This window comes from Tyto alba, unplaced genomic scaffold (assembly GCF_018691265.1).
Source record: "Tyto alba isolate M040663 unplaced genomic scaffold, T.alba_DEE_v4.0 Super-Scaffold_1000006, whole genome shotgun sequence".
Taxonomy (NCBI): domain Eukaryota; kingdom Metazoa; phylum Chordata; class Aves; order Strigiformes; family Tytonidae; genus Tyto; species Tyto alba.
The window spans coordinates 32,598,277-32,616,342 of NW_024881272.1; the positions used below are offsets into that span (position 1 = coordinate 32,598,277).

The window sequence follows — 18,066 nt, forward strand, 5'->3', positions numbered from 1 at the left end:
TACTGTACATGTTCCTGTCTGATGGGGTAGTAGTAACTGCATCTGGCAGGCAGTTTGAAGACAATACTCCATACCTTTTCGTGAAGTCTTTGAAACAGAGCCGGAGTTTGTTATGATGTCTGAAGAGCTTTGGATCATTGGGTATTTCAGATAAGAAAACTTGTGCAACTTCTAATGGTCCCTTTAGGAGCAGAAGAGAAAAAGTACGTTTCTGGAAACCGTCTGTTATATCTAATCACTGGAGAAACTTCTTGCACACAGAAACATTCATAAAATGCAGTATTTCCTTACAGAATGCATCCTGAAGAATTGCAGCTGGTAAATCTGGCATAAATCACCAAACATCGTGACAACTGAATCTCTTCTAGACTTTTTTTTTGTTTTAAATAAAACTCTGCTTTTGGAAAACAGTGTGAGAAAATGCACAGATTCTACATTTGTTTTCTCTTATAAGGACTCCTGACAAAGTTTGCTCAACTCACAACTAAGACAAAGTTTAAACAATGCAGATGGAACCAAGGAAGTGTTTGCCAGCACTGCAAACTCAACCCAGAACTTGAAACTCCAGCTGATTTTTTTCCAGCTTGTGCATTAGGAAGAGCTTTACTCATCCTCCCTCAGTTTTTCCTCACTTTTTCTCCATTCACTAGTTTTGCTTTCCATTTTGTTCAAAACCCATAACGGGACAAAAATCCTACTTCCACCCATCAGAGCCTGGCTAACCAAAGGGAAAATAATTTTTTTTTTTTTTTTTTTTTTTTTTTCCCCTAGAGGGAGAAGGAGAAGCAGGCAGAAACAACTGTAAATGCCAGGAAGGAGCAGGTAACCGAGGGAGGGCTGTCTCTTCTCAGCCACTCTGCAGATCTAACCACGTTCTCAGGAATCTTAGTCAAATGGAAAAGTCACTGAGAGCAGCTGGTCTAGACCCACCACTGACCTTAAACACATCCCGTAGACTGAATGGGGAAAAAAATCCAAGGTAATTTAGAAATCAGGCCCAATGCTGAGCATCCACTGCACTGAGTGATATGTACTACCCCAGTGTTTCCAACTCGGAGAGCGATCCTCACCTGATTTACTGTGGTACCTACTGATCCTTGCAGCACCATCTGCAGCATCTTTGGGTCCGCAGGGTCTTGGTGGGTTGCGAAAGCTAATTCCTGTGTTTTCTTCTGCATATCCTCTATGGCAACTTCAATGGGTGTCAAAATGATCTATGCAAGTGGCCAGAATAGAAGATGCTTGTTATGGCTGAAGCTGCCAACCGAACACCAACTTCCAGCAACACCAAGCTCATTTTGGGGTGGCACACTGAAGTGGTGGAGGACACCCACAGGACTGACAGTCTGGTCAGAAGCACTTCAGAAACACATTGTCTCAGTCTTGGTTTACAAACATCAAGATAAACTTATGATTTTTAAATGTGTTTCTACATCTGGGTACTCAAGAGCTTTCTGAAGTTGCTTCTGAGCGGGCAGTCGTGTCCCTTTGCAGTCACTGCAGCCCACTTCCCAGGGTCACAGCGCTACGTCACTGCCTAAACATTTTCCATTGTGTCCCAGTGACCACATCAGTTCCTACCCACCCCTGAAACATTAACACAGCTGTGGGATAAATCTATAAAGCCTCAGGACCCCACTGGCCGAGGGCCATCGAGGCCATGCAAGTGAGCTGCAACACAGAGCAAAGGAGAGGCGGTTCAAGTAGAATGGAAGGGAGCAACCTGCACTAGTACAAGCTCACCAAGGGTCCCCACATACACCAGCCGCTGGTGAAAAAGGTGGCAGGACATAACTGCATAGCTAAATAAGTCTGATTTTAGCTCACCTTGAGTAGGAACAGGGAAAAGTTCAATAGAAACAAGGCGTTCTTAAACTCAAAATGAAGGAGCTTCATGCACAGGCCCGGCAGCGAACAGCCAGAGCAGCTCACAGCAGCGCTGTCTGCTCTCTGCCAGATTTTTGCATCTTTAACAGCGAGGGGAAAGGCAAAAGGCAGGCTAGTGCTGGCCAGGAGGGTGCACGTACGTTAATGGGACGGCGTGCAGGGACGCAGCCGTGCTGTATTAAACTACACATACAACAGTCCGTTATGCATGAGCTTCAGCAACACCCACTTTCCTTGGTCTTGTATAATATTTCCCTTCAAACACAGGAAGCCCCTGACAGCACAGGCCTCACCTCCTCTTTGTGAATGACGTTTATCCTGGTTTTAATGTAGGGAAAAGCGTGGGACGTCGTCAGGATCGTTTTGCGCTTGAACTGCTCGTGCAGCTCCCCGTGAGCTCGGCCGTCCAGCGTGAAGGGCGTGCAGTACATGAAACGCCGCAAGTTGTAGTTTTTGTCGAAGTAAGTTATCCTGTCCTTCATCTCGTACGTGTCAAAGTACGGCTCCACGTACGTAATCTGAATGTAGGCCTGCAGGAAGGAACCCAGGCGTACGCGGTGAGGTACAGGGCCAGGGGAGAGGTGCTGACTTTTCAGCAGCGCAATAACCCAGCTTGCGCTCTTCCCTCTTGAATCCACCTCTGGAAGAACTAGGACTGTTTTTTGCCTTTACTCAGGAAAATCAGACATGCACTGACAGGGACTAGGGGAGCTTGGTAGCTGCTCAGCAGTTTCTGGACTGGATAAATACGGCTCATTGCTCCTCTCCTCTCATGCTCTTCACATGAAGTGTTTCCTGCCCTTCCTCGCAGATAATGCCCTGCCCTAAGCCACGGTCCTGTTTCCTCGGCGTGCTCCTGTTATTTCTGCTACGCTTAAAGGACGTGGCACAAGAATGACAAAAGGCTGCAGCTGCAAAAAAAGCCAGAGGCCAGTGAATGGCAAAATCTCTTCCTTCCTTGCACTCAGCGCAGACTACAAAGGCAAGTGCAGCCTGGGCCTCTGCTGTCCTTTCGCCTCCTCCCTCCCCACCAGCCACTACAAGGGCAGGGAATGAAATGGCTAATTCTGCATTCCTTTGCTGGGATGATTTTCCCCAACTCTCATCCCAAGCAGTCACAAGAGGCTCTGTGTGTGGATTTCACTTCCTACTTGGCGAAATTCAGGGCAAGAGTTGTCCCATTCCATTTGCATACATTCAGGACCTGTTCTACTTCTAAACCTGTACTTGTGTTCTTACCTTGTTAGGATCTAGTTTACATTTGTCCACAGGGTTTGAGTCCTTAATCACTTCAAGCACATCTTCACCAAACCGTTCTCCATAAAATCCCTACAATCAAGAGCAAATGCATTGAAAGAAAACATCAAATGCAGCCATGAGAGATGGGGGTTAGAGAGACAAAGGCATATTCAGGGGAGGTGAAGCTCCACATGCCTTCAACAGTAGCTGTGCCAGGGCTGAATGTGATCTGCTGAACCTAGGAGAATTAAATCAGTCACATTCCAGGGGCAACAGGAAAAAACAAGCCTGACGCCCTGGAAGGCAGGAGAACTCGGGAGCCTTCCAACCGCGCGCACGCACGCTGCGTGGTTCTGAACAAGCCATTTGAGCTGGCTGTGTGTCTGTGAGCCCAACTGAAAACGGGGGCCAATGCGGGGATCTGCCTGGAAATCAGGTGCCGCATCAGAGCACGGCTTTGCTGGGCTGGGTGAACGGCCAGATTCTGAGCTCCGCTTCACGCGCTTAAACCTCAGACAACGCTGCTGCTTTCAGCGCAATGTGACGGCAGCTGAGTTGTTGCAACAACATGGCATCAGATCTATCCTAGCAAATAAAACAGGGCTGGCTGGTGCTGCCCTCTGGCCCGACGAACAAGCAGCACGGCACGGCCCAGAGCCACGCTGCTAAATGTTCTTCCTCTCCCACTGGGCATGGCCTCATCTGTGTGCAGAGCTTACTGGGGACGGTCTCCGACCCATGATGTCCCCCAGACTGTGCTAGGACGTTGTCTGGGCACAGGTTAGTCGGCACAAAAGCAGGCCAGGCTAACCATTACATGGTACAGATGATCACTGGGTGGTACCTGGAGCTGCACCCAAGTCTCAGTTTGATTAATCAGAGATGCCTCTGCTTGTTCACGGCTAAAACAAACTTCAGACCTCTGATGTCCCACCTCAGGGGTTCTGAAATTCAGCCACCTTAGAGGGCCCACCCCCTACGAGCAGAGGAACATGGTGTGAAGGCAACAAAATGACAGCAAAGTGCAATACTTTCTGAAAGTCAGATCCTGAAAGGCATCTCAGCCTTTTTTCAAGCCCGGGTCATCCCGTTTACACCAGGAGGCTGAAGAGAAGTGCAAAACACAAGTACGATCTACCACAAACTCTCCAATGATCATGGCAAGTCTGCAGCTCTTGCTGCAAGATCAGGGGAAACCTGTGGGACTCCTCTCCCTGCATTCCTCCCGCCTCCTGCAGAGGTGGCACCAGCAAGAGGGCAGGAGACACCAGGCCCAGCTCTGGGTCACTGCACGGGGCTCTGCAAACTGTTTTGCCAAGGGACTTGTTTCTCTGAGCTCAGCCTTGCATCGGTCTCCACGAGGCAGAGCGCTGGTTTTGCCCAACGACTTTCATTTCCGCCACTTCCTGTAATGTGGCAACGCTGCTCTTAAATAACTGGTGCAAAATGGTGAAACTGCAACTCACAGACGGAATTTGAGGTCAGCCACAATCATCTCACCTCGAGCCTATGGGAAATTTCAGCTAACTTTGTTATCGCGGGCTCCTTGTAAACAAACTCTTGCTCATCCAGGTCTCCAAATTTAGTTCCATAAAAACCAACCCGGAAGTAGGTGCCAAACATCCTCTTTCCATCCTAGGTTTGGAGAAACAAGAGGTTATTTCAGTGTGGAGACACGCATACCCCCCAAGCATGGCTGCAGGCAGGCTCCTGAATTTACGCAAAATAAAAAAGAAATTTAAAAACAAGGAAAAAATAGAAAGAAAGAAGAGAGAGAAAAACACACCTGGAACTCAGCATGAATGCATTTAGCAGCAAACACCGCAATGAAATTATAAACTAACATGAAATTACATGGATCAGTTACGACCATTAGCCCAACGCTGCAATGACTTTTCCCACCCCAGGAGGAGTCTGGAGGTGTCAGACGTCTCTGAGAAACAGTCAAAGGCAAGTCCCTTCGTTTGGGTAATTATTTCAGGCTCTCCAAATCCTGTGTGGACACCCCTTAGCCTGGTCTGTAGGCACAGGGAAATCCAGTTGCTGACAGTCTGCAGCACGCAGGGGGAATACTGCACACAGACACCCCTGAAAATCACCAAAGCCCCCATAATTCATTCTCAAGTAATCGCAGGATTGGGCTGAAGTCAACGTCCAGTTCACTCACACACACACGCAAGTGCTTTTTACATAGCATGTCAACTGGGAGGTGTTACATTCTCTTCTAGTAACTAATATCTAGTAAAGAGGGCCAAAGTCACGCCTGGTGAAAGCAGATGCAATCCACTGTATCATGTACCTGCTTCCATTTGAGCCAGTGGTGAATTTGGCCCAGAAATGCAACAAAAGTAGAGAAACAAGAAAGATTTTTGCTGGAAAAGTAACGAAGAAAATCTGATAAAGAGAGAGAGAATAAAAACGCTTTAAAAATAAATCACACCTTTTATTTTGTTAAAAAAAAAACTCACGCTGCATGCACAAACCAGAAATGCCTTTCAGCAAGAAACTCTAAAATGTTCACCTTTACTCTCGTGAGAAAGTGTGATGTAGTATATAATGCTCAATGTTTCTGAATCTGGGCTAGTGTTTGGTTTCAAACAACACTTACAGGTGTCCTGGCTGCTGTGTACTTTTTTTTTTTTTTTTTTTAGTATTTTGTTATGGCAAAACTGATCTCTTGCAGTGATGGTGAACATGATCTAAGGAAGGCAAAGAGGATAAATAAGCCAAACTAAAACAAAAAAAAAAAAATTAAAATCCTCAGGCAAACTCCAGAGACTGGAAAAAGCGCTGTCATGGCAAGTCCTTGCCTTCTCCTGGGCTGGAGGGAACTCTGGGGTGTCATGCCCAGGCACAGCTCAGCTCATCTTGCCCAAGGTGCTTTTTTGTTGCTTTTTTGGGCAAAGCTCACCGATGTCCAGCTCTGAAGTGACCCGAGCCAGCAGCAGCCTTGCTTCATGCACACAGGCCACATCTTGGCTTTACTACGGGACAGCGACAGAGGCAAATGCATCAGCTCTGCTCTGGCAGGAGCGCAGACACATGCTCCAATTTAAGAAAACAAGGAGTCGCACAGAGTTGCTCACATGCTTAACATGTGGGGGGGGCGGATCCTGGGACCCCTGCTCTAACCCACCCCTCTGAGCATCCCCCCACCAGACAGGGGATTTCATCCTGCACCACCTGCCAGCGCAGATTACTGGTTCACCACACCACAGACACCCCCAGAAGCACCTCCCAGGGTGCGACCCCCAGCTGCAAAGCTATTTGTTTTATTGGAAGTATCATCTGGCAACATCTGGTTGTTCTTTCCCTGGATTCCCTGTCCTCCTCTGGTGCCCGCCCCTCTGGACCCATACAGGAATGAGCAGCCTACTGAACCCTTATAATTTACTCATCGCTACCTTTTCAAAGCCACAGTTTTGGACAATATTACCCATGCTAAAAAAATCCCTCCATGCCCAGCATTTCCAGCTTCCTGTGCTATTTTTATCAATTCGATCTCAACGTTATAGGCAGCAGACTGATTCCAGGGCTCCTTTCTCAAAGCATTTCCCAAGGTAGCATCACGTCTGCCTCAGGGAAACTGCGGCACAAAGCACCTCCTCAAACTCTACACAGGGCCTGGGCATGCTCCCCGTGAAAGCTGGTGGGATCCTGGCAAATTTTGTATTTATTTAGTATTTTGTTGGAGCTGGGGGAGTTTGGAAAAGCTTCTCACAGCGGCCACCACTTTAGCACCCTCCCCTGCTACCAAGAACGCTACCACTCACTCAAACCCAAGGACAAGGACACACTGCTGCTCCTCTAATGCACGTGCTTTTTCCTACCTACTTGGCAAGTGACTTTCAGGGTATGGAGCATTTGCAGAACCTGGTCCCTACAAGGTGAGAATCTGCCCTTTGGGCGTCTGCCCAGAAAGCTACTTGTTACAGGCAGTGTTCGTTTATGTTGCTGTAAAAATAACAAGGAGGAAGGAAGAAAAAGCTGTCTGTTGATCAGCATAAATTAACAAGGAGTTTTGGTGGCATTACTGAACACATAAAATAAAGAGTAACGGGGCATTAGGAAGTCCCAGGAGTGGCAGCAGCAGAGAAACCCGGTGAGATATCGTGCCCTTGTGTGAAGGCAGCTCCCAACTTATGTACTTATTTCATCTCCATGAAGACCAGCTGCACTGGCTTTTCCTGATAAATCCAGTTGCTGAAACTCAGTTATCATAAGGATCCCAGGGAGAAGAGCCAGCAGTGAGGAGCACTGGTTAGCCCTGAATGCGACAGAAGCATCTCCCCACAAAGCCCTGGATCCATCAGCCATGACATGTATGTGACTCGTGGTGGGGGGATCTGTACCTGGAAGCAAGGGGATGGAAACAAACTCCTTCGGGAGAGCAAACACCTAGGGGCCATTCCGTACCTCACATGGACATTCAGTAGCTGCCAGTCCCCTGATATTAGGAGAGCTCAGTTTCGTGCCTGGCTTTAGAATACGGGATGGCTCAGTACTAGGATCTCTGAAATTTAGCCAATACCAAAGTCTATCTAATCACAAACAAAACACATAACTTAAAAATACTGCATGGTCTTGTTTCCAAAAAGAGCTAAAAATGCAGATATGAGGGAGAAATTATTAAAAGCATTTTATCTCCTATTATTTTCTGAAAAATAATAGGTCTTTGGGAGGAAAGAGAATGAAGGTGAACACCGAATAGCCATTACAGAACTGGCAGAGCAGACAACAGCCACCATGACTTATGAAGGTTCATCATTTGTTATTATGCATGGTAAATACCTTTCAAAATTGCCGGGAATAAAGTTTTAGAGTTCTCTTGCACGCACACAAAAAGCTTTGCCAACAAGATTTGAAAAAATCAGATGCAAGAGTGATCATCTGCTTTCTTCAGCAAGACCAACACAGCAGCAGCTGCCTGAAGGCAGAGTCAGCCTGAAGTATGTAGGAATAAAAGTAACTCCTTCATACACACTGTGCAGAATGCAAAATCCAACCATCTTTACCAAACTGAGCACTGTTACTTTCTTGCTCAGTTTTAACCCAAGGCCCTTTGCAGTGTTGCCAACTACTGTAAATCTTCCAATATTGATTTTCGCAAAGTACCAGCTCCTGGAGTCCTGCTATTTGATGGTAACCTCACCCTGCATACTTTAAAAAGCATTTTTGAATTCTCATGGCACAGCATATGAAAATATTTTACCTAAGAACTTCCCTAACTGGAAAGTAAACCAAATTAATTAACATTTATTCAATGAACAAACACACAAGCAGAAAAACCCACCACCTGGTATGTTTAAGCAGATCTCAGAAATGTATTGGTGCCAGACTCCGGATACTTCAGTGCTTGTAGTTGGCAATACTACTTTCCTTGTGACATGGAGTGGGGTCCTGCTGTTGGCATAGCTCTTTGGTAAAATGAAATTGGGGTTTCCACAGTATAAAACAAAAAACAAAAAGGGGGGGGAAAAAATAAGAGAAAGGGGAAAAAAAAAATTCCACAAGTAGGAACTTACCACAACAGACAATAGTAAGAGTGGGGAGGAGGGTCAGCAACCAGGGCGATAGAGGAGAAAACAGAAAGTATTTAATTAGGGAAATTTCAAAAAACAAACAAGCAGCAAATTGGCAGCAAATAAACTTCAAAATAAAAAAGGGTGAGCATCAATTAAAGTATTTAAAATAAGGAAAAAGGGCAAAACATGCAACAAATCTGAAAGCTACAAAGCACAAAGATCAGAAAAAGTGTGGCAATGAAGGAGCACGATGACAGACGAGAACTGAAACCATGGGTGTCTTTTACCATGCAGTAAAACATGACTGAGTGATGTTAGAATCATAACCAACGACAGGATTTTCTTCAGGGGTCGATTTAGGGGCAGACTAAACAAAATAGATGCTCACAGGCCTTCACATTTGTTGGCTATTGAACACGTATCATTTACACTCCTACAACATGTACTCTGGATTGCTGTGCTGCCTCATCTGCTGGGACTTTTCACAGGAACAAGTAGGTGATTTACAGGGCCAGCCCTTAAGTGTCAGAGTTTACTTTTAAGCTACTGGATTTCATTTCTTGATAGGCCAGAATTAAAACTGACATTCAGACATCACCAGCCCAAATTATTCACGTCACACAATGCACAAGAACTTCGGTCTTGGCCCTAGTTCAGTAAGTGTGGGCATAAATGCTCTCCTGTGGTGGAAACCTGGCGTGAGAAGGTCCATACTGAGTTGCCTGATTCACAGAAAAGCAGAGATAAACTGGACAGCTGAAATCTAAACAAATAATGTAACACCATGTTCACAAAAGGTTTAAAATGTCTTCTGAGACTTCTTGACGCTCATGTACCCACTGTGTCAACTGGACTAGGGTCTGAGTTATCAACCTCTCTCTGCTGTGTGCGACTGCAGATGAAGCCCACTGCTTTGCTTATTTTTAATCTAACTGTATGGTTTTCACGGTGTATGTTGTAGAAATGCGAGCAAACAGCCTCTACAAAAGTGAAAGCAGCAAAACTAACTCCAGTTAACACAACCGAGCTATTTTACTGCCAGATAAACAGCTACATAACAAATTGACTGTTCTTAAATGAACAGAATGAAGCAACCTGTTCTCTGAGATATGGTCTGCACATGCAGTAAACCAGTTTTGTGTTTCAGTACCTCTGAGCATTATTGCTTAAATCGACCCCTGTGGGTGGGGTGAAAATATGGTATGAAGGGATGATATTCTGTGTCAATGCTGATGGAAAGAAATATAAACAAATTATAAAAACAAACTAGTGATGATACAGTGGCTCATTCACCAAAGAACCTCATTAGTGGAACACATCAGCATCCATGCACTACCTACAGCTCCTTATGAAGAATGTCCTACTACACCACAATTGGTTTATTGGTGTTTCTTTGGTTAATGAATTGTTTTAACAGCAGACAGCAACAGAAATACCCACAACTAGCACATGTGGGCAAGCGTTGGCGTGAGTCATCTGAAAAATCTATTAGTGTTCTTTACTAACTAAAATGGAGTTACCTACCTCCCAGCCAGTACTCTGTGTAATAAAAAGTAAAAAGCGCATGTCACAGAAACCAAAAAAAAAAGTTTCAAAGGCCACAACATGACCATCAACGTAAGGTATCATAAACCAGAAATGGTTTCAATGATAAGTCACCACGCACCCAAAACAGCCTTCCCTGGCCCAGAAGGACACTCAATGATTGTCTTCTATCGGTTCATTTAACCTTGGGAATCTGGCAATGCCAGAACATGGAGAAAACCACCAGACCCCCAGCTGGATCCTACGAAATCAATGCACCGATCAACATCTACTGAGGAGCTGATGGCAGTGTAAGGGTAACCACACCGACAGACCAATGATGCGCCCAGCAGCCCATGGCCTGAGAGCTGACTGGGGTGAGGGGCTCAGAGTAGCACTGGCATGTACTAGAGAAGGGTCTGCCACATCCTTGCTTGCCCTGACAGAAAGGTAGGCACCCCACAGGCCTCTCCTAGAAGCTAACATGTGCCTTTTGAGAATTGCCAAGTGCTCCCGCCTCCTGCTTAGCTGAGGTCTGCTGAGCTTTGTGAGGGCTGGTAACTTCTGATGTCTCTCATCAAATGCTCAGCACCTAAGCTGGTGGGTTTTGCACCATCTAAGTTTAGAAAGGTTCCTTCAATAATTTATCCACCATATGAACAGACAAATAAAACCCCAACATTTCCGAATGTTACCTACCAGGCTAAAGGCAAGATACAGTGGTCTCTCCCAGCATGCAAAACACAGTTTAAAATAACATCTGAAAGGATAAACTGACAGATGACTAGAATTTTTAACTCTTGGATATTTCTGAAGTTACAATGAAACTTGGTATGTGATGCTCTCTCACGTTAAATGTCCAGAGAGAAAAAAATCCTATTAGCGATCCTTGCGTTTACTGTCTGGATCACCATTTGACAATTCTTGTGTAATCCAAATAAAAGTGTTTTTTCCTTAATAGGTAGTTTTTATTTGCACTGAGCGTTTGAAGTTTCTTCACAATTGGCATTGTAGCTGAAAATTCAAATCATTACCTGGTGAACAATCTTGCTGAATGCTTCTTGGAGTTTACCGTGAATAGTAGATAGCTTCTTGGCATCTCTATTAGCTTCATGAATAGGAATAAGGACTTTGTAAACCTCATTAACTGCTTCATACATGCCGGCCTACAAAAATAAGGTCCATCAGATTGCTCTATCAATTCAATGGCACAAATAATACATAATACCAGTATTTAAATTATAAAACTGCAAAATGAAGAGGTGGCTTAGCTACCACTGTGATGTAATCAGCATCTTCTATTAAAATATACCCAATGCATGAATGGAATAAAATCCTCAGTTACCTTGAAATCAAGAGCCTACTGCATTACACATTGCTACTAGGAAATGAGATTATTAACAGAATCAAAACTGGGATATTTTGGATGGATATATGCACCAGGGCACAAGCTAAAAAGGATCTTAACCAAACCTACAGGAATTAAATAGGGAAGCTTAAGTGCACAGTACAGCTCATTCTGTTGAGTGCATCTTCAACCTAAGTGACTTCTGCATCTACTTTGGGCACTCCGTGAGATGGGCTTTGTGAAGTTTCCTTAGGATGTCTCTGCTGGAAGGGATCCAGCCCGTCACAGGCAGAGACCCTGCGTCGCATGGATTAGCCAGCCCACAGCAGGGGTTCTAGGTCTTTGCCCTGGAGTTATGGCTGCTTGTACTTAAACCCACTGAATGATATTTCATAATGTGTTGTGGGAAATAATTCACTTGCTTTCCTTGGTTTCTGAAGGATACACTACTACCAGTTCATTAATACTGCTCACACAAAGCTCTCAGCCCACTCTTTTTAAAGAGGAGGAAAAATATTATGGCCTTTCTTTACTATTTTTTTACTATTGTGAATTCCCAAAGATGCAGTGTTGAAATGAAAGATACTGGAAACACAGAAAGGCCTCTTGGTCCCAGATCCCGTTCTTTGCACAATTTACTCCAGAGGCAAACCGGGCCATCTTGAACAACCAGAACTCCAAATGCTCCATGCAAATTAGGTGGTTACAATAGAATTATACAGTATCATAGAGAAAAAATTTTCCTTCATATTGCCCAGCAGTGTAAGATTGCTGAAGAAGACAGGTAAAGAAATTAAAGTCTTCTACCATGGAGAAAGATGCTGCAGCCTGTTCCAGCAATCCCACCAGACCAGCTTCTGTAAAATACTTTCCAGAACAGATACCTTCTTCATCTGGTGATACAACATCATCAGAAACTGCTGACTCTTCCAAAACATTGGAAGATATGTTCTAAGGAGATATAAAGTAGATAAAATATTTTTACTCAGTTTACTCAACACTTTCAAGACTCTGAAAGCCAGCTGATTTTCAATCAAATCCTAAAATGTTGATAAAAAGGCAGTTTTCACATGCATTTTATTTAATTTCCTTCTGAACCTGCACGGTACTTCAGCACATGCTTAAGCTAACAGGACTGGACTACACATTCAAAGCTAAGTATGTGCTGTTTGCTCTGCTCAGTATTGCCCTGTTTAAGATTATCAGTCACAGGAACTACCTTCATCAACTGCACCCACTACAAACTGGCTAGACCAAAGAGGTTAAAAACCCATGACTTAAATGGGAGAAATAAAAAGAACTGGATTCACTCAGTCTATGGATGTAAAGATTTAGGGGAACCAAGACAGTCTTCAAACATAGTAACATTTTTCAGAAGTCACTGGAATGCATTCTCCCCAAAACAAATTGGTAAGTGCAGTATGTGTATGTAGGCACAGTGACACCTGGCACATGGAGATACTCTCTATCTCAGCAGCAGACAACAAAACCCAGAAATACATGACCGAGGATAATCCCCACCTGAAATGTAACACACCCTACAGGGAGGTATTTTCGGTCTTCCAGCATGCTTAGATATTCAGCTACCAAGGCTGCAGAGTGGACCAGGCACTGGGCTGATTCAGCATGATTGCTCCTCTCGGAGTGCTTCCCAGCCATGTTCTGCAGCCACGTCAGGCGCAGGTCAGGGGAATTCTGATAGCCCTTTGCAATCCTAATTGAAGAGAAAACCTCTGTGATTAGTGTTTAGTTACTTCTGCTTAAAATGACAACCACTCTCAGTGCTAGGCTATCTAGAAATACATGAGATAAGAAGCTATATAGATGGAGAGTTACCCTCAATTACTTTACACACTACTGAGCCAGTTAGTGATGGGCAAGCGACTGCAGCTACCCCCTGATGGCAGAATGCTTTTATGGGCAACTGCTGAAGCTCTTCACCTAAGCTCGTATTTCACCTGGGGACTGGTAGTAAGCCAAATGTGCAGGACAATCAGAGCAGACCTGTCTGGTTGCTTATGACAAAATCTCTGCCACCTTCTAAGAAGACTTCAGGATCATCTGTGCAGACAACACCATGGCATTTGGTAGTTGGGATCTTAACATGGCTCTGGAATATCTTCTGCATATGGAGACCATCATATGTACCACCCCCAAAGGCCTTTTGTGCAAGCAGGTCCTGGAAGATCCTTAACTTTTCCCTGATGCAAGCAGGGAGAGTTGTCTTTACTCAGGTGGAAGATGAGATTGTCAGAGACTACTGGGGAATGGGAACTGCTTTAATCCAAGATAAACTACATAAATGCCAAACAAAACCTATCAACACCACATTCAAACACAACAGAGAGGTACATATTGGTCCATGAGCACTGAGACCCAGAACTGCTCCAAAAACAAGCTCTGTAAGAGCTCAAAATGCGCAACATCTGAGTCCAAAAATCAAGCAGCAAGTAGCTGTGTTGTTTTCAGGTGAAGTGCAAATCATGGCAAGCAGTTTACAACAGAAGTAAGTTCAAAGTAAAGCAACTGCTAATAAAAACCAAGTAATCAAAGTTCACAGCAATACAATACCTCACGCTCTAACTACAGGAAGCGCGGTAGGTACTAAGCTTTGCTCAACCACCATGTCGGGCACTGACATCTACTGTCCCTACAGTGCAATGGTTACAAACTCTACCTGTACATCAGGTCAATCAGCATTTCTGGATCTTCCTGGTGCTCCTTCATTTTAACTGTGTCAGAGAGGATCATATGGAGGTTGAACACTAGATCCTGGACCTGTAAAAAAGACACTACTATAATTAACTGGCAATGGGAGTTGAGCTACACACTGTTGTCTTAGGACCACAGTTGTTCTGAACCTTTGTGTGTTTGCACCTTGTTAGAATTAATCAAGGACCTGTGTTTTACATACTTAGGTGATTTAAAAAAAACCCAAACCTGTACTTCCTTCAGGAAATGTATGCAAATGCCAGCTCTAGATGGAAGTTTAAGCACAGCCTGTTGATGAATTACACATTACTTCTCTTCTGGTATTTCTTTTACCTGATCAGGAAATGTTGTCTCCCTAAGTTCCAGATCTTCTTCAGCATATGTCAAAATAGTCTTCAGGGAACGTCGCAAAAATTCTTCATTGAAGTTCTGGGATGTCCCCACCAAGGACGACAGAGACATGGTCACCTGCATTTTCACTCTGGCAAAGTTCTGGAACAGAGATATTGTTATGGTATTTCAACAACCTGGAGATACTGCAGTGGTCTGTTGCAACGTCAGTGCCCTGGTCATTGTACCCTCCCTTCCTGACAGTTACCTGATACAAAAAAGAAAACTCAAGTTTTTGCAAAAAGAGCTGTCTCAGAGCAGTGATTACAATAAACCTCTGGTACTGCTGAACTTCATAATCTGATGACTAGAGGTAAAATCTGAATGAAAACAAAATCCCAGCATTGCTAATTCACCTCCACTAACGCAGCCCTTTCAGAAAGGACACACATACTAGCTGTGCCACAGAAAGGGCTGTGTGGCTGTTTCTGCTCTCACCTAGAGGTGTGTGAAACCAAGGCAGAAGCGAGTTCCTCCATACAGCCCCTTGAGTGCAAACTGTCCAATCTGAAGAGTATGAAAACTTTCCAAACTGACACGTTTGGAAACTCTTGGAATGGATGTTCCAGGGAGGGTTCTGCATCTCTCTATAAATCAACATGAGAGGCAGCTTGCCTGCAAAGAGATTCTGGGCATACAGCTTGGACTCTGACACTGGAGACAGGACACTCCTGTCATGCTCGTTTTGATGGTAAGCCCTCCAACAGCCTTTCTCCCACAGGAACACACAGAGCTCCATCCAGCAGCCCCCAGTCAGTCACTTTACAAGTAATAACCTAATGAAGTGCACCAGGATACTCACGTTCCCAATCTCAAAGTTTTGCCTCATCAGAAGGTAGAGAGAGGCACTTGCATGCGACCGTATCGTGCTGATACTGCTGCTGCAGTGTCTCAGGAGCCTCAGGCACAGATCTGCACACTGCTCAGTCTCTTCTTCAAACAGCAGCTCAGGGAACTGGAAAAACAGCACAAGAAAATTTAGTGCTTGGACTGACAGGAATAAGCACTCTGATAAGAAGGCCAGGGCAATCCTCAGCAATGAGCATACACTGGCATGAGAGAAAGTCCATTCACCTCTGTTTTGAGGGGAATGATGCTAATTTGAATCACTTTTACAGTAAGGCAAAGCAGACTCACTGGAAGCACTGGAAGGCAGCTCATTTTACCTACCTCACAACTTGCTCCTACATCTACACCCTTAGACCAATTTACATGTTTCAAAACCCCAGGCTTAAAACTTTGAGATTTTCCCAGCACACCTACAGAAACTGGGAAATTGTTTAAATCATGGGTCCAGTAAAACAAGTCCATTTTAAGTGAAATTCATACAGCTTAATTTCCACCTGTGCTTTGTGCTCCCTACAGGCTAGGAGCCTCTGCTCACTTCCCGCCAGCCAGCAGGAACCCACACCACGCTGGGGCTGTGTGAACTGTACCTTTGTGTGCAGCCATCAAACCCAAAGTGCATAAATACAGGTACTGATCATGAAAACCAGTCAGGTTGTATCAACCCCCAGACCACACTTCCTGAAAGTCAATACCGTACAAAATAATCAATGCTTGGTGAAGTGACCCCAATGCAAAGGAAGGAAACAGTCCCAGCTTCCATCAGTGCTGCTCAGGATATATTATAACATCCACAGAGAATTCACCTTTGAAACCAAAGCCCTCTGTGTGGCGAAGCAGTGTTGGAGGTAAAGTGCACTTTGGTTGCAGGCCATGCTGTGCAGAAGCACTTTCAGCACCCCACCGAGGATACTCTCTTTGGACTCCGTCACAGAAACAGTCTGCAGTCAAAAGTAAACCAAGAGTCGCATGAGCAAAAATTAATCTCCTCTGTGTGTTTGTGTGTGAGAGAGAATAACTCTGCTGCAAAGCCCTTTAGCATGAAGAAATCACCCACCCAGCTGGGCCTGCAGAACAGTCACGGTACTGTATCAACCCCCAGGTAATGAAAACCTGACCCGTGTGCTAAAGTCACTGGAATGATGATGCTTTCTACCCAACGAGGCTCTGACCCTTGGGGACCTTGTTCTACTAGAGGGAAAGTCTGTAGCTGGCCTTGGGGTGGATTATTCAGGTACAAGGTGCAACCCCTGGGATTCCTGGGTCTCTCTGCAGCTCAAAGGTGGACCTGGTCAGCCTGCTACTGCCTGCTTCCAGCCCATGCCCAGGTTTCGTTTGTACAGAAAGTGAGGGACAAACTGCCACGTGTCCTTGCTCACCTGTGGGGAGTGAGGAAGTAGCTGGGCTCTGAGCAGACCAAGGAGCCTAGAATCTTACCTGCACCGTGCAAAGTAAGTACAGACACAGGAGGCTGACCTGGAACCTAACGGCTTGAGGCAGATTTGGAAAGGAACTAGGAGAATCAGTAAGAACAGGGCAGAACGTGGAAATTTTTACAGTTCATTAGTGAGTTTTTGAACAACTGCTTCTTATACTACAAAAAGGGAACAACTTTCAAAAGGGCTGAAGGAAGTTATTGCAATGTAAAACCAGGTTGTTACGGGCTGAGGATTAAGACCAGCATTACCACCCTTCCCGCTGCAGCAGGGGAGTTGAACAGTTCTGACAGCATTCAGGCAGTTAAGAGCACCAGGAAGATTTTGTTTAACAAACTGCTGCCTGGCCAGGTGATCATAATGCCATTTTATCTATATTTTCCTATCATCCTTACCTGTACAACTATCTCTAGCGTATCCAAAATAATCAGATTGGCTTCTGTTGCAAGATTTCCATCGATAAGAGCCTCATGTTCTATCTCTGCCCTTGATCTAATCAGAGAAAAGAAAGCGGTAAAATTACTTTCTGTTTAAGATGTAGACCTACATATTTTCCAGTCAAAAATATCTTCTCATTAGCTGGAAACTCCCAGTTACAATTTGTATATTTATTACTGGACAACACTACAAGGATATTTCAACGCATCCATCAAGAGGACAGGAAGAAAGACTTGGTTTTTTACATATACAAACTTACACAGGATTTACGTTCATCATGCTAGGAGAGATCACACTACTTTATGACACTTCACTCCTCTCCCAGGAACACAACAACCATTTAGAATCAAAATCCAACTCAAAACTGGTTTAGTAGCATCGTTAGGCATGCAGCAGCACAACCAGGAACAGAACATACGGCTTTATGTTATAGGCTATGGACACAAGGTGGTGCTACACGAGCTAGTAGATCTACACTCGATCCCAGCAGCTAGACTGGTTGCAGCAGAGTGCATACTGTGAGGGTGCAATCTTTGCCTGTTTAAGCTACATTACATTCCAGTTCCTGAAGAACATCTTCCTCTCCAAGAAAAATGACAAAATTTCGCAGTTATATGCCAGGCACTCACTTTCCTGGAAAGTCTTACAAAGTTCATAACACCCACTCACACCGCTGTCCCCAGGAATCCAGCAGCAACCACCTAATTTCAGTGGCACGAGC

At 44.7% G+C, this 18,066-nt stretch overlaps 1 protein-coding gene across 6 annotated transcripts in view; it reads right to left on the reverse strand.

The window, feature by feature from the left end:
- The window catches only part of DOCK7 (dedicator of cytokinesis 7), a 107,758-nt gene that overhangs the window by 3,239 nt on the left and 86,453 nt on the right, over window positions 1-18,066 (reverse strand). For 3 of the 6 annotated variants that reach the window (XM_042804471.1, XM_042804465.1, XM_042804448.1), the window contains 14 exons: window positions 17,303-17,399; window positions 16,278-16,412; window positions 15,428-15,580; window positions 14,569-14,727; window positions 14,201-14,301; window positions 13,045-13,237; window positions 12,331-12,474; window positions 11,210-11,341; window positions 10,176-10,190; window positions 4,627-4,752; window positions 3,127-3,216; window positions 2,181-2,417; window positions 1,071-1,214; window positions 75-181 (listed from right to left, as the gene is read on the reverse strand). In XM_042804471.1, the coding sequence (XP_042660405.1) occupies window positions 75-181; window positions 1,071-1,214; window positions 2,181-2,417; window positions 3,127-3,216; window positions 4,627-4,752; window positions 10,176-10,190; window positions 11,210-11,341; window positions 12,331-12,474; window positions 13,045-13,237; window positions 14,201-14,301; window positions 14,569-14,727; window positions 15,428-15,580; window positions 16,278-16,412; window positions 17,303-17,399 (1,833 nt within the window). Of the gene's footprint in view, window positions 1-74; window positions 182-1,070; window positions 1,215-2,180; window positions 2,418-3,126; window positions 3,217-4,626; window positions 4,762-10,175; window positions 10,191-11,209; window positions 11,342-12,330; window positions 12,475-13,044; window positions 13,238-14,200; window positions 14,302-14,568; window positions 14,728-15,427; window positions 15,581-16,277; window positions 16,413-17,302; window positions 17,400-18,066 lie in introns of all 6 variants that reach the window. The other 3 variants (XM_042804473.1, XM_042804454.1, XM_042804461.1) reach the window with 2 other exon arrangements.